This window comes from Notothenia coriiceps, unplaced genomic scaffold (assembly GCF_000735185.1).
Source record: "Notothenia coriiceps isolate Sejong01 unplaced genomic scaffold, NC01 NC01_scaffold00024667, whole genome shotgun sequence".
NCBI lineage: Eukaryota > Metazoa > Chordata > Actinopteri > Perciformes > Nototheniidae > Notothenia > Notothenia coriiceps.
In genome coordinates, this window is record NW_011357368.1 from 3,290,625 (window position 1) to 3,303,230 (window position 12,606).

Consider the following 12,606-nt stretch of genomic DNA (forward strand, 5'->3'; position numbering starts at 1 on the left):
AATACTTAGCTATACTGAGAGAATCTGTGAAGCTGCAGTGATGATCTCTTCTTACTTTCTCACTGCATTTGATCTTTGTCCTCTGTCAAAAACACAGCTGACGATTGTGTCGATATGTACAAAAGGTTACAAACATCTGCCTCTTTCACGGTTGTGTGCACAGATAGATAGATATCCCCCTTGATGAGCGGATTGAGCCGGAGCTATATGGTTTTCTGTCATGTCGAAGTGGTGAGGCTCTAGCTTCTCGCTGCATTATTAATGAGTCTTTTTCCGGCATCATCTCCCCTCTCTACCCTGATAACTGTGTGAGGAAAAGGCGAGCATTCATCTGGTGATCTTTATGAGGCCTCCACACCTGGAACTGTGCGGTCCAACACGCTGATATAGCGCTTCTTTTTTCTCTCAGGGAGGACTACCTTTGGCCCGGAGCTAATCTGCAAAGATGTATCCCATTTCAAACCCAAATTTAATTGAATATAAAAAAAACATGATTCTAATTTAGTCGGAAAATATCAAAAAAGGAACCTTAAACAGTAAGGATAATCCATAAATGAACTCATGTGCATTTTTTGCTGTAAGGACATTGTGCAAGGAAAACAAATAGTGTACAATACAGTTATACAGACAAGGAAGATAAAACGATAAATGTAAGAAACTAAAACATATATATATATTTTTTATTTTATTATTTTTTCTAGACCTGCTTGGATGCCATTACAAATTCCCTGCAAATGAATTAGTCAGAGCAAACATGGAAATATCAGAATTCCCGTTCCTATTTTGCATTTAGGGGAAACAAACTGAAAACATACGTAAAAGGCTTTATACCGATTGGTTGGAAATTGCTTCTCCTTACTCCTTAAGTAATCACTACCCATCGCCATGTTAAATATTTAGCATTTCATTCCTCTGCAATCCATTTATAATCCAATATCACTTAAAAATAAAAAAATCTAATAAACATAAAACCCATCTGTTAACTCACACATATCTTAAAATGCCAGTTCCCAGGATGTCCACACATTCTTGGTGAAAATGACAAGCTCCATCATACTGTATTAGCTGGGTGTGAAGCTCTCTGTGAGACGGCTAAAGTAGCTGCATGCTGACACTGACCCTATTCCATCAATCTCACATTAAAACCGCTTCCAGCATTTCAATATTTCAAAAAGCTCCTCAGTTAACTCCAGAGAAGCTCTGAGCCTCTGTGTATGTGTGAAGATGTGTGAGCGTGTGTGTGTGTGTGTGTAAGTCCGTCAATGTATCGCTTACAAACCTTTTTTTAAACAGATCTTCAGAGCTTAAGAGTGGTGACTATAGTCGTTTAATAGGAGAACAGATCTCAATGATACAAGCGTGGACAATATGAATTATTTTTACACATCCTCTCATACAGTCTGACACTCTTTCAGAATATATGCTGTGTACATATTAAGTATAGGATGTTACGATTTCTAAATGAAGAGAAGTGATGGAGGGAAGTTATTAATTTATCATTGTGCTGTTATTCTGCCATGTGTCACTGTGTGCCTTACATATCCTGTTCGTGTCAATTCTCCATTGACACACACATGACAGCGTGCAAAAGACACATGCAGTAACACACTCACAAATAAACACAAACCTTGTTGTTGTTTTCATTATGGTTTTTCATGTTAAGAGACAGAATGAATGTTAAAGAACAACTGTTCAGATCATAGAGAAGATGTGAGGATACAGTGAGGCTGGTTTCTTTAAAGCTTGACTTTAATCAATAATTCATTTCTGATGAAGGGTCAACAGAGGTTCAGACATGATTCATCTCATGGAGTTAGATTCGTATATACATGTATTCTTTCTCTAGGTTGAACCTATTCTTCTTTTGGGTTCATTTTTAGTTGACAGTCGTTGATATGTCTGAATGCACATGGAGTTGCTTTCGAGAGGTCATGTGAGCAAATATCAAATGACCCTTTTATTAAAGGGACATCACCATATTTAATGAGCACAACAGTTCATTTTAATTTTGTATTGAGAACATAATGTCACCACAATGTATCCTTTAAAGGCTGATCTGAAGACAACACTCATACTGTTTCACATAGATTGTTCCTATTTGTCATTTAATTGTATATATTCATATCTTTCACTCAAATCTGGACAGCATTGTAGTGTCTTTCAGCTGAAATAGCCCCTAGCTGGCAAACAGTAATGGGGATTTTAGCAGCTGAAGAGCCACATATCTTCCCTCAGGAGTTGGTGAAGACCAAACAGAGTGTGAAAAGAGTGAATATTGGGTTTGGTGGACACAAACAAGCCTCCAAATAAATGCTCATGGTGCTTCGTAGGTGCTGGCCTGGCTGTAAACAGAAAACTGCTTAGTCCACAACTTCTTCCTACTGCTCTTAAGGGGCAAACAATCTGTAATTGCAGGTTTTAGAACCACTTTACTACGTTTAAATAAAAGCTATTTATTGACCTTTGAAACAGCAGTGGATCTTCTTACAAAGTCTATTAAAAGCTGTCCTGGAGCATTTGAACATGTCATATGACCTCCATCTTAATCAGCATGTGGAGATGAGTGATACACAGCTGTTAACTGGACATGGTGGTGAGATTGTCTTCTTAACTTCCTGAACACTAGTCTGATTATGGACATTTACTACAGTGTAAATCCTCTCCTTAAAACACAAACAAACACAATTCCAGCTGCAAAGTTAAATGTATATATTTTTCCACACTGGCCTTTTTTCTTGTACTACCTTGAAGGACATCAACATTTAATGTGTACACACTCTGGTTGGAGGAGAGGAGCGGAGCAGAGAACTTCAGTCAATTATTAATGTTTAAAAGGTTTGGAGAGTAACATTGCAGAGGTTAGTGCTAGACCCCTCCATGTGAGGTCGGCCCAGACCCTAGGGGTTTTTAAATCTACACTTAAAACTCACTTCTTCTCTCTGGCCTTCTAGTCTGAGCGGAGCACGACTCCTGACATTTCCCTGCATGTTCTTTATTTATTTGTGCTATTGTATTTGTTGTAACGTGTTTTTATTGCAAAGTATTTTTATTGTATGTACAGCACTTTGGCTTGACCAAAAATCGTTTTAAAAATGTGCTATATAAATAAAACTTGATTTGATTTGATCTCAAGAGTGTGCAGTGCCACAAACCTGAGGGGTCTCACCCGTCAGGAGCTGGCAGTGGCCTGCTGGGACCCTAATGAGCTAAGTGCTATGGGGAACAAAGGCAAACCTCATGCTGATAATCCACACGGGCAAACTGTGTGAGTAAAAACCAAAACAGGACTTTTAAATGCAGCGTCAGGGCAACAGGAGATACTCGAAAGCAAAACTGGAGATGGGAGTCCTTGAAAGCATAGTTACAGACAGGGAATTGTGGGTCGGACGCATAAAGAACATCTGGAATAGCAGCTAGTCAGTCCAACTGTCATATTACATTTAATCTCGTAGTTGAAGCTTATCCTGTGTGCATGCTGAGTTTACAGTACAAAGGCTGACATGGGTTTGCTAGGACTGTAAGCACCAGGGGAGGGTGGGGGAGGGGAACACAATGAGGGTCAGAGGGATTACTAGATGGCTTTACCTTTAAAAAACAAATCAAAGGTAATATCATATGTGGGGTGAATATATATATATTGGCTCCCAACAGTTCAACATATGCGACCGCTAACAAAGAGTTATAAGCAGATATTGCTTTAATTTTAAAAGTTGATAAACCAACAAGGTAGAAAAGGAAAGGAGATATAGAGTAGAGGTAAATCCAGTCAGAGGCAGGACCGGGCGATCAGAGCAGCTCCAAAAGCTCTCACTTAAAAAATGTCATTAGCAGGCGGAGATAATCATCAACAGATTAACTCCAGTGTGTGGCTTTAGTCCTTTTTTTAATGTGTCATTATTATGAAAATGTAGTTTTCAAGGTGAAACTGTTATGGGATCGCTTAGATGATCATTTCCCTATAAAAATAATAACAGTATTTGTTTAGTAGAAACACCTGTCGTAGTGTCTCTCATAATTCATAGGCCAAATATGATTTGTGTAGGTTTAATTATGGGAATATGGCCCCTGGTTAGGTGTCAGATAATTCACGTGACCCACAGTAACTGCTGTGCTAATGTGCCATATTATTTTCTTTAAAAAAAGAGCAGTTGTCTTTGAATTAAAATGTCAAAATAGTCTGCATTTTCTCTTTCATGCTGACGAATGCTATCTCTATCTGCCACCTCGGTGCTTTGCAAAGTGATGTCAACGCATTAAAAAACCATGCCAGGTTATTTGTATTAAGGGCCAAGGAAAAAATACTGGTCATCAAAGCGTTCCTTGTTCTTTAAAGAAATTGAAAAGAGTGAAACCAGTTGCCATTATTTGTCTTAAAAAGCGTATCCACAAAATGAGTATTGCAAACCATGTGTGAATGTAGTCAGTTTGCCCCTGTGGTATTGTAGTGTTGGAAGGCCATGAATGGCCACGTGATTACACAGTGCGTCAAATCACTTGTTTATCATAAAGTATTGCAAAACTGTCGTATAGTTTCATAGTGTATCTTTACAGATAATATAATTCAACCAAGTCACAGACTTTGCTTTTAGATGTTACTTTAGTAAATATTAACACTGTAAATTGAATATCTGTATTTGGTCAGAAACTATGAGATTAAGTTGAACACCTGATTTCTCTTCCTTCAACCATACATCTCTGAACGCATGTGACTGCAGCGTAATTGAAGAAATGCCTACCAACGCTTACTGCAACAATCAATTTCTCCATCAGAAGCCAACAGACATAGAGCATGGAGGTTCAGCCTTCATGGCTACCCCACCCTTCACCATCAAACGGCATGGGACGGCTCAGGAGGAGACACGTTTTACACCAACTGCTCTGCACATACACTGAATAATGTTCCCCATTTCAGTGACAATATCAGAGAAATCCTGTGGCAGCCATCTTAGGTGTAGCACTGCAGAGCGTTAGGATGGGATTAAGGACGAGTCGCGCATCCTTCACTCTCTGTTCTTATTATTCTGAGTTCAGGACCACGGACAGCTCCCGCGCCTGCGTCCCCGCCTGGCAGGCAGGGAGAGGCCATCGCCCGCTTTCACCGAGCCGCTCTCCTTTCCCTCGGCTGTACACTACACTCTCCCTGCCCCTCCCCTCCGCTCCCTTCTCACCTCCCCCTCTCACATCCGCAGCAGTGACTGGCCAATAAAATACAGAAAATACGTAAGCATCGACGAGTGCTCGGCGCAGGCGGAGAAAGCTGAGTGTGGAGCAGAGTCGACCTCCTCCAGCTCCACTCGTACTGCTGACATCCCTCAGCGCACGAGTACAATCCGGGCCTGTCTTGACTCCGGGCATATTCTTCATGAAATATCAGCACGGATAAGACAACGGCACATACATCATCTGAAGGATATCGAAACACCTTATTTAGTAGGTTAGGATATCTGTAGGGAGTCATCACCTCTAGAGCAAGATGTTAGATCCGTCGTCCAGCGAGGAGGAATCTGATGGGATAGTGGAGGAGGAAAGCAAAGAGGCGATGGCACCCCAGGCCGGATCCCGCATCTCTCCAAGCAGGACAAGCGAGAGCGCGGGCGGGCTGGCTCCCAGCAACAGCCGCAGCAGCAGCAGTGCCCGTCCGACCAGCCCGAGCCCGTCCGCCGCCAGCGAGGAGAAAGAGGATCTGGAGAAGATGCATAGGGAAGAAGAAGACCGTAAAAAGAAGCTGCAGTTGTATGTTTTTGTGATGCGATGCGTCGCTTACCCCTTCAATGCTAAACAGCCCACAGATATGGCAAGGCGACAGCAGAAGGTAAGGGCCCTCGGTGCAAAGGCATCATTTATAACCACATGCTGAAGAAATGCCTGCTTTCACATCGCAGATGTTGTCATTGATGACCTACATAAGGTAGAGAACAGAGGGGTTTTTGGCCACTAGGCCTATCCGGTAGCGCACGGATGAAGCACAGTCCCAGTGAAGCCACTGTTTGTTATTTTGACGCAAAATCTTGAAATCCTCGGAGCATAACAAGAGCACAAGCGCTCCGAGCTCCGGATAGTGAAAGGACACATGGTACTGCAGAGCTGCAGCCTGAGCCTGAGTGCAGTTTCTCCTTACACAAGCTCATAAGTGAGATCAGTCTCAGAGCCCATTCATTGAAAGGGCGTTCAATAAATGGTGAGTTGCTATTCAAAACGTGATTTACCTTGTTATACTAAATCTCACTGGAATCCTTATTTCCTTTACAGATATGTATACTTGTCCTGCCTTCCTGGCGGATGCCCAATTTCACCCCGTTTGCGCCATACTTATCCCGTCAATTTGGCCTCCCAAGGTGACTTTTAGGCACAGACCTCTTGAGGGGGTTTGCCTATAAGCCTTTCTCCTCTGAAGATGAGCGTGGCTCCTTTTGATGGGTTGAAGTTAATTAATGTCATTATACAAAATTAAGGTCCATGCATTTATACAAAAAATAAAAAATGCTACAGGAGGTCCAGTCCATGAGATTTATAATGGTTACTGTAAGGGACCAGGCCCACGTCCTGATTTCACATTGCTGCTGTGAGGTTCCATTCATGTTGGAGGCAGTGTTGGGTCATGGTGTCCTTACTGTCAAAGTCACCATGCACAGGCTCTACTGTACTAAAGGAAGGTTGAACTGATTGTTAATCAGGATAATGGCCCCCGTTTATTGTCCTTGATTTTTGCATTTATCTGTCACACCAGAAATAGGCCACCTGCTGTTTGTACTCCAAGGCTCTAATTTCAATTTGATTTATTGTAAAAATGCAATTATGAATGCAGGTGATCAACACATTTGTGGTGCATTGTGAAAACACTGACAATCCCATGGCTCTACACCACTGTAGTATCAGTTTATTGCAGCTCTCCTCACCAGGCAGAAGGAGCATTCAGTGTGAACCTGCAGAGGATTCCTTCAGCTCAGTTAATCTATGGCTGATCACGCATCACTCATACAACTAAACTCTGTAAACAGTATTATGGAAATTAAGTTTCTGTCTGATGTTTTGGTTTAACCTTCCTCTTCTTTTGGACACAGTTTAAGCCACATGGTCTGAATTATTTTCTGCTGACTCATGCACAAGTGCATGTGGGAGGCATAAACCACAATGTCTCCATCTATTTGTTTGTTTGGAGTCCCGCTCAGCGTAGGTTACTGATAGTCTAATGCATGCTTATGCACTTTCATATCTGGGAGCTTAGGCGGCCACAATCTTTCTGCAGTGGGTGAATGAATATCAAACAAACGATCCAATGCCTGCTGTCAGAGCAGGAAATCAAAGTTTGTCTGTCTGCCTACAATATGTCTAGATGTTGATCTGGTCCAAATTTGCTTTGGTTTAAAACAATCACCTCAGAAGAACTATAGACCTTATGCAGAATGAAATGACTCTTTATAGTCTTTTCTTTAACAAATGTAATTGGTTTGATGTGAATGACCCTGAAAGGCGAAAATTAATTATGCAGAAACATTAGACAAGACAGAGCAAGTCTGAAAGTTATGTGGATATACGGTGTCCTGGCTTTGTTTATTAGTCATTTCTCTATCAATATAGTTCTGCGGTTATGAAGACTATAGCACTCACGAAATACACTACCAAAGAAAGAAGATACAACAATATTTTCTTCCCAGATTTCATTACCATGAACCTCTCTTGAATGTGGGTTAACAATAGTTTATTACGGAAAATATTTAAGGCGTTGGCCAAACAATCTAATATTTAGCCACATACAATTTAAGGCTATTATAGATTAGTCACAGAAATGTGATGAAACAATGTCTCTAATGAAAAGACTTAAAGGCCTCAGCGAAACATGTGGAGCAGCTCCATGATAATCCGTTATTAGAAGCTCTGGCACACAAACAGTGATGGGCTATCACAGAGAAACAGGCCAGGTTGCAGAGGCTGCAAGCTCCACTGCTTCTTAAAATGCATTGCTCTAACCTTCTGAAAGGGTAACAGAGTAGTTATTTTGAGGGGCGAGGGAAACATTTTCTCTCTCGGTCTGAAAGATATCTTAAGGCAACACTGTGAAGGCTGTTGTCCTATTGTCGGGTGAATGAATCAGCATTGGCTTTCGACACACGTGTTTGCATGCAAGTCTTCTTCTCCTCAGAAACAATGACACTGTTGCCTCCTCCTTGTATGTATATTATTTATGTTATTGCGGATATACATTTTATTGGTGTAATTCATGAAATGATAGCTTAATTGTTAATTGTCCTGGGGCACAATCATTCTTTATTTGTATGCAATACGATGCTGAGCCTGGAGGAATAACAACATAAAGAATCATTAAGAAGGCAAGGGCATGCTTTGTGATATGACAAAGCACGCGTGTGATTAAAGGGTTCCGTTATAGGGCATTTATCAATTTAACAATATTTTGTTCAACATCTTTATCGATGTAATGAACATCTGCGTGCGTATTGTTTTCGATTACTTGGTCGGTGTCATAGGTCATACATAAAAGCATCCCATCAAGTTGTAGAAGAGCACCATGAAAACAAAGTTTAATGAGCGGCAGTTGGAAAATAATACCAAAGTTAATTTAGATAGTGGTCAATAAAAACTATTCAGTAGACAAGAAAAACACATAGTTCATACTCAAAACTATAAGTTTAGAACTTGATGTGGGACTTTTCAGTCTTGACTTGCTACAAAGACTTTATAATGCGGAAGTGGATTTAGACTATCAGTCTTTTTAGGTATGAGTACAGATGAACACAATACTGAAAAAGCTCTGATGTTTCTGTTTAATGCAGACTTCTATCATAGAGGATATTCAACATTATTAATATAACTACTGCATAGGAAATCTGACGAATCAAACTCATATGCCTCTGTAGATCACAATCAATGTGTATTTTAGAATGGAAAAATCTCCTGGGCTCAAGATTTTTCAATTAGAAAGTGTGATGCCCAGACGCTTATCTGACCCAATCAACTCATCTGCCAGCAGGACTTTAATAGAGTGCCCCTTGGCTCAGCAGTTTACTACACAGTATGTCCGTTGATACTACTGAGAGAGACAAGCTATGAATTGTACAGCAGGCTCTGTGATATGAAAGTGAAATAGACTGAGATGCAAATCAGTGATACTTGGATTATGTTTTTTACTTTGGTGTTTAGTTCTGAGCCATTGTGGATTGGTTAGACACCTTTACACCATGCCTTCCAAATGCAGTTGTTCTTACTGACAACACACTGTATAAGAAACACACCATACCAACACAGCTCCTATAAGATTTGAGTAGGCTAGAACCACTAACAAAATCTTCAAGGACAAATTTGCTCAAAGGGGGTGAACAAACGGTAAGGTTTTGCACCAGCGGTTATCATTTAAGTGCACTGAATGGTTTTAAAATGATAATGTGCATACAGTAGACGCCGGCATCTCTTAGGTCGCATCACTGTCTTCCTACAAAGCTAGAGATCATTTCATGCAAGGTTATACGTGAACACCGGACATAAAAATACTGATAGCTCAAGTGAAAGAGCATGAGCTCATTATGCTCACGAAACATAGAGTCGTGTTGACAAAAAGAGTGCGGCAGTAAATGGGGGGCTCAAGTATGCCATTGAAATCATTTGCATCATTATATAAGATCTCAAAATCGTGTTCTGCCTGAAAAACAGCACCATCCTTTCACCATTAAAAGAAGCTCTGCAGCGAGTGTCAAAGTCAAGCTTTGAGTGAACATGTCAATCATAAAGCTGCTGATAAAGAACGTTAGTCTTTCCTGTTAAGTGGCTGCGGTTTGAATGTGTTCATGCAACACTAGAAAGTAACTAATATGTCCATCAACGCTGGTATGAAAGCAGATTCAAAAAGGGTGACAGCTGAAAAGCAGCAGGCGAAATACCCCCTCACCTACAATGTGTGCAGCCACGTGTAACAAATCACAGCTTCTCAAATGAAACATTCCCTCTCCCTGCATATAACCAGGAGGGAAGGCTACGATCTTATCTGTTCAAATTCTGACGTCTTTTCCCAACGGTGCGTCTACTTTGAAGGCAGCACTGTCAGCATCAAACCGACTCATCTTTGCCTTGTGCCTCAAATAATCTGCGCGTGTGACCTGATGTTTGTACACAGAGCAATCATGTACCGACAAAATAGCTGCAAAAAAATGCAAATGTTACGCCACAGAAGGTTTGCACACGGCCTCATGTAAGGCATTACTCCATAGGAGGCGAACATGTATCTTTCCTCTGGCTCGATTATATTCTCTTTTTTTTTTGAATATAGTGTACTTTTAGAATGTAATCATAATCTATTTTCCCTATTGACAAATGTTTATCTTTGCTCAACCTTAATCCGGGTGGTACCTCACACAAACCATGTTTTTTAAGGAAAAAGACCCAGGAAATGTTTGAGAGCTGTTCATATATCCTCGTGTTGTATGCATGGGTTGAGACAAATTAATCTACAGGGCTCCTGTCAATCTTTCAGCGTTGCTAGATAATCCCTGCACATTAATCCCGCCCAGGCGAAAAGTCGGAAAATGAAAGCTGGTTTTAAAAATGGACATCAGCAGCCCTGGTTGGCAATGCAACTGAGAGACAAATCGATATTTAACAGATCATTTGAATCAATGTATTATTTGTACACAGAGTATGTGCACACACAACATACATATCTAGCTTCAAAAGCCTCAAGGCCTTACACTACTTTTTCCCCCCGACTAAATTCATTATTGATAATGCTCATCTTTAATTCAAAGATATTAACAAAAGAAAACAAAACATTCATCATAGAGTCCAAGGTGAGGTCTTTGCATGTTTGGTCACAATGAGTGTCAAATTAAAGTACTCATTCACATCGGTACCTTTACAAGAGTCAAAACGATCCTTTAATACGAGTTTGATCCAAATGAAATCATGTTCCTGTTTTCTCAAACTGTTTTAATCACATACCTTTTCCTTTCACTGTAATTGTGAATCTTTCTTTCCCATAATGATGAATCTCATCATTATAACAATACTAAGTCATAATGATGAAGCATGCAAGTTATAGTCACTGCACACAAAAGCTTGTGTGAAATTATTTTTGATGAACGCAATGAGCGGCAGTGCATCATCACACTGTGGGACGTTAGGCTTGCAAGTGAAATAGAGGCAGGTTGGTGGTCGGATGTGTTTGTGCAACTGTGAGCTGTTACATGTTGGACCGTATTAAGCGTTGTTTCATAGGGAGATTACTTTGGCTGGAATAAGATGAAGAGCAACGAGAGATTAGAGAAGGCTTTCCACATTAAAGTAAGGAGATGGAGTTAAGAGCTGCAGCATCATTACTGCAGTCCTCTCTTTCCCTCTTATGACTCTCATGGATGCATAACAGCAGCCTAGAGCAGCCATTATGCTGTATGTCAGGTAGACACTCACACTAGGTTTATTTCCTGTGTTTTTATGGGTGTCATATTTTCTTGCCTCAATATATTTCATTTCCCTTTTGAATATTATTCTATGAAGCATTGCTTCAACAGCTATCACTAATTTAAAATGACAGAAGCATTATCTATACACCAATAAAAGACAACATTATTCATCACAATAGATTCATGTGTCAACAAAGGAAAACTAAATGTATCAACCTCGTTAGAAACCTTTCCTTTCTGTCTACAAGCTTTAAAAGTGTTACTGACCTCTCAGGTAAAGACCATGGTTGAGAAGAATGTGATCGATGTAATACGTATGATGTACATCTTGAAGCGTTTGCCATTGAAGAATAACATCTATGCAAACCTTACCGAGCATCTCATAAGAACAACAGATTGGCACAAAGAAAATTATATCAGAGATAAAAGCGTAAGAGCGAGGGAGATTTACTATACAGAGACGAGAGGGAAAAAGACAGTAAGTGATTTGTGATGGGAGGATGGAAGGAAAGGATTTATGTCTTAGGTTTGATGAGAGTATTACACCAGCATAAGAGATACCAACCCACGGTTAGCTTTGTGTATTCTACAACATAGTGTTGTCACACCATAATATCGCATGACTGAGATAATAGCGAAAATAAATAACTAAAACTGAATCAAAGAAATCCTCTTATTATAAGACATACATTTTTATCAGATTATAAAAGAGCTATTCAGAAGCGTGGCCTTGTAGCTGTTTGAACGTTTTAACCTCCAGACAGTAAAAGGCTTCTCTGTGCTAATACATGATAGCATTTCAAACATAATATATATGTTTGTCGATTTTGAGAGATAAATAAATAATATTTCATATGTTACTGCTTTGTACCAGATCTGCAATTAACACTTATTTTATAGTTGATTAATGTTTTGATAATTTTTCTGTCAATTAATGATATATTTTAAGAAAACTCAGCAAATAGTGAAATGCATATCACAAGCTGTGAAGGAAAAGCTGAAGTGGTGTAAATCCAGCAGTACAAAATGCTCTGCTGGATTCTGTATGAGCAGAAATAGCATTTAGGGTAACACTATATAAAATAGGTCCTTGTCAAGTGTAATCGTAAACATCGATTCATCTATTTATAAGTCACCGAGTCAATATAATCAAAATCAGGCAGAACGAATAACTCCTACCTCAGTTCTTCAGTGAGTGAAC

General features: G+C 40.0%; 1 protein-coding gene across 1 annotated transcript in view; it reads left to right on the plus strand.

Annotated features, from left to right (window-relative positions):
* Nucleotides 1-5,265: 5,265 nt before the first annotated feature.
* Nucleotides 5,266-12,606, plus strand: part of cadpsb (Ca2+-dependent activator protein for secretion b) — a 54,273-nt gene continuing 46,932 nt past the window's right edge. Inside the window, exon 1 of the mRNA XM_010782749.1 lies at nucleotides 5,266-5,812. Within this exon, the coding sequence (XP_010781051.1) occupies nucleotides 5,474-5,812 (339 nt within the window). The 5' untranslated portion in view covers nucleotides 5,266-5,473. The remainder of the gene's footprint in view (nucleotides 5,813-12,606) is intronic.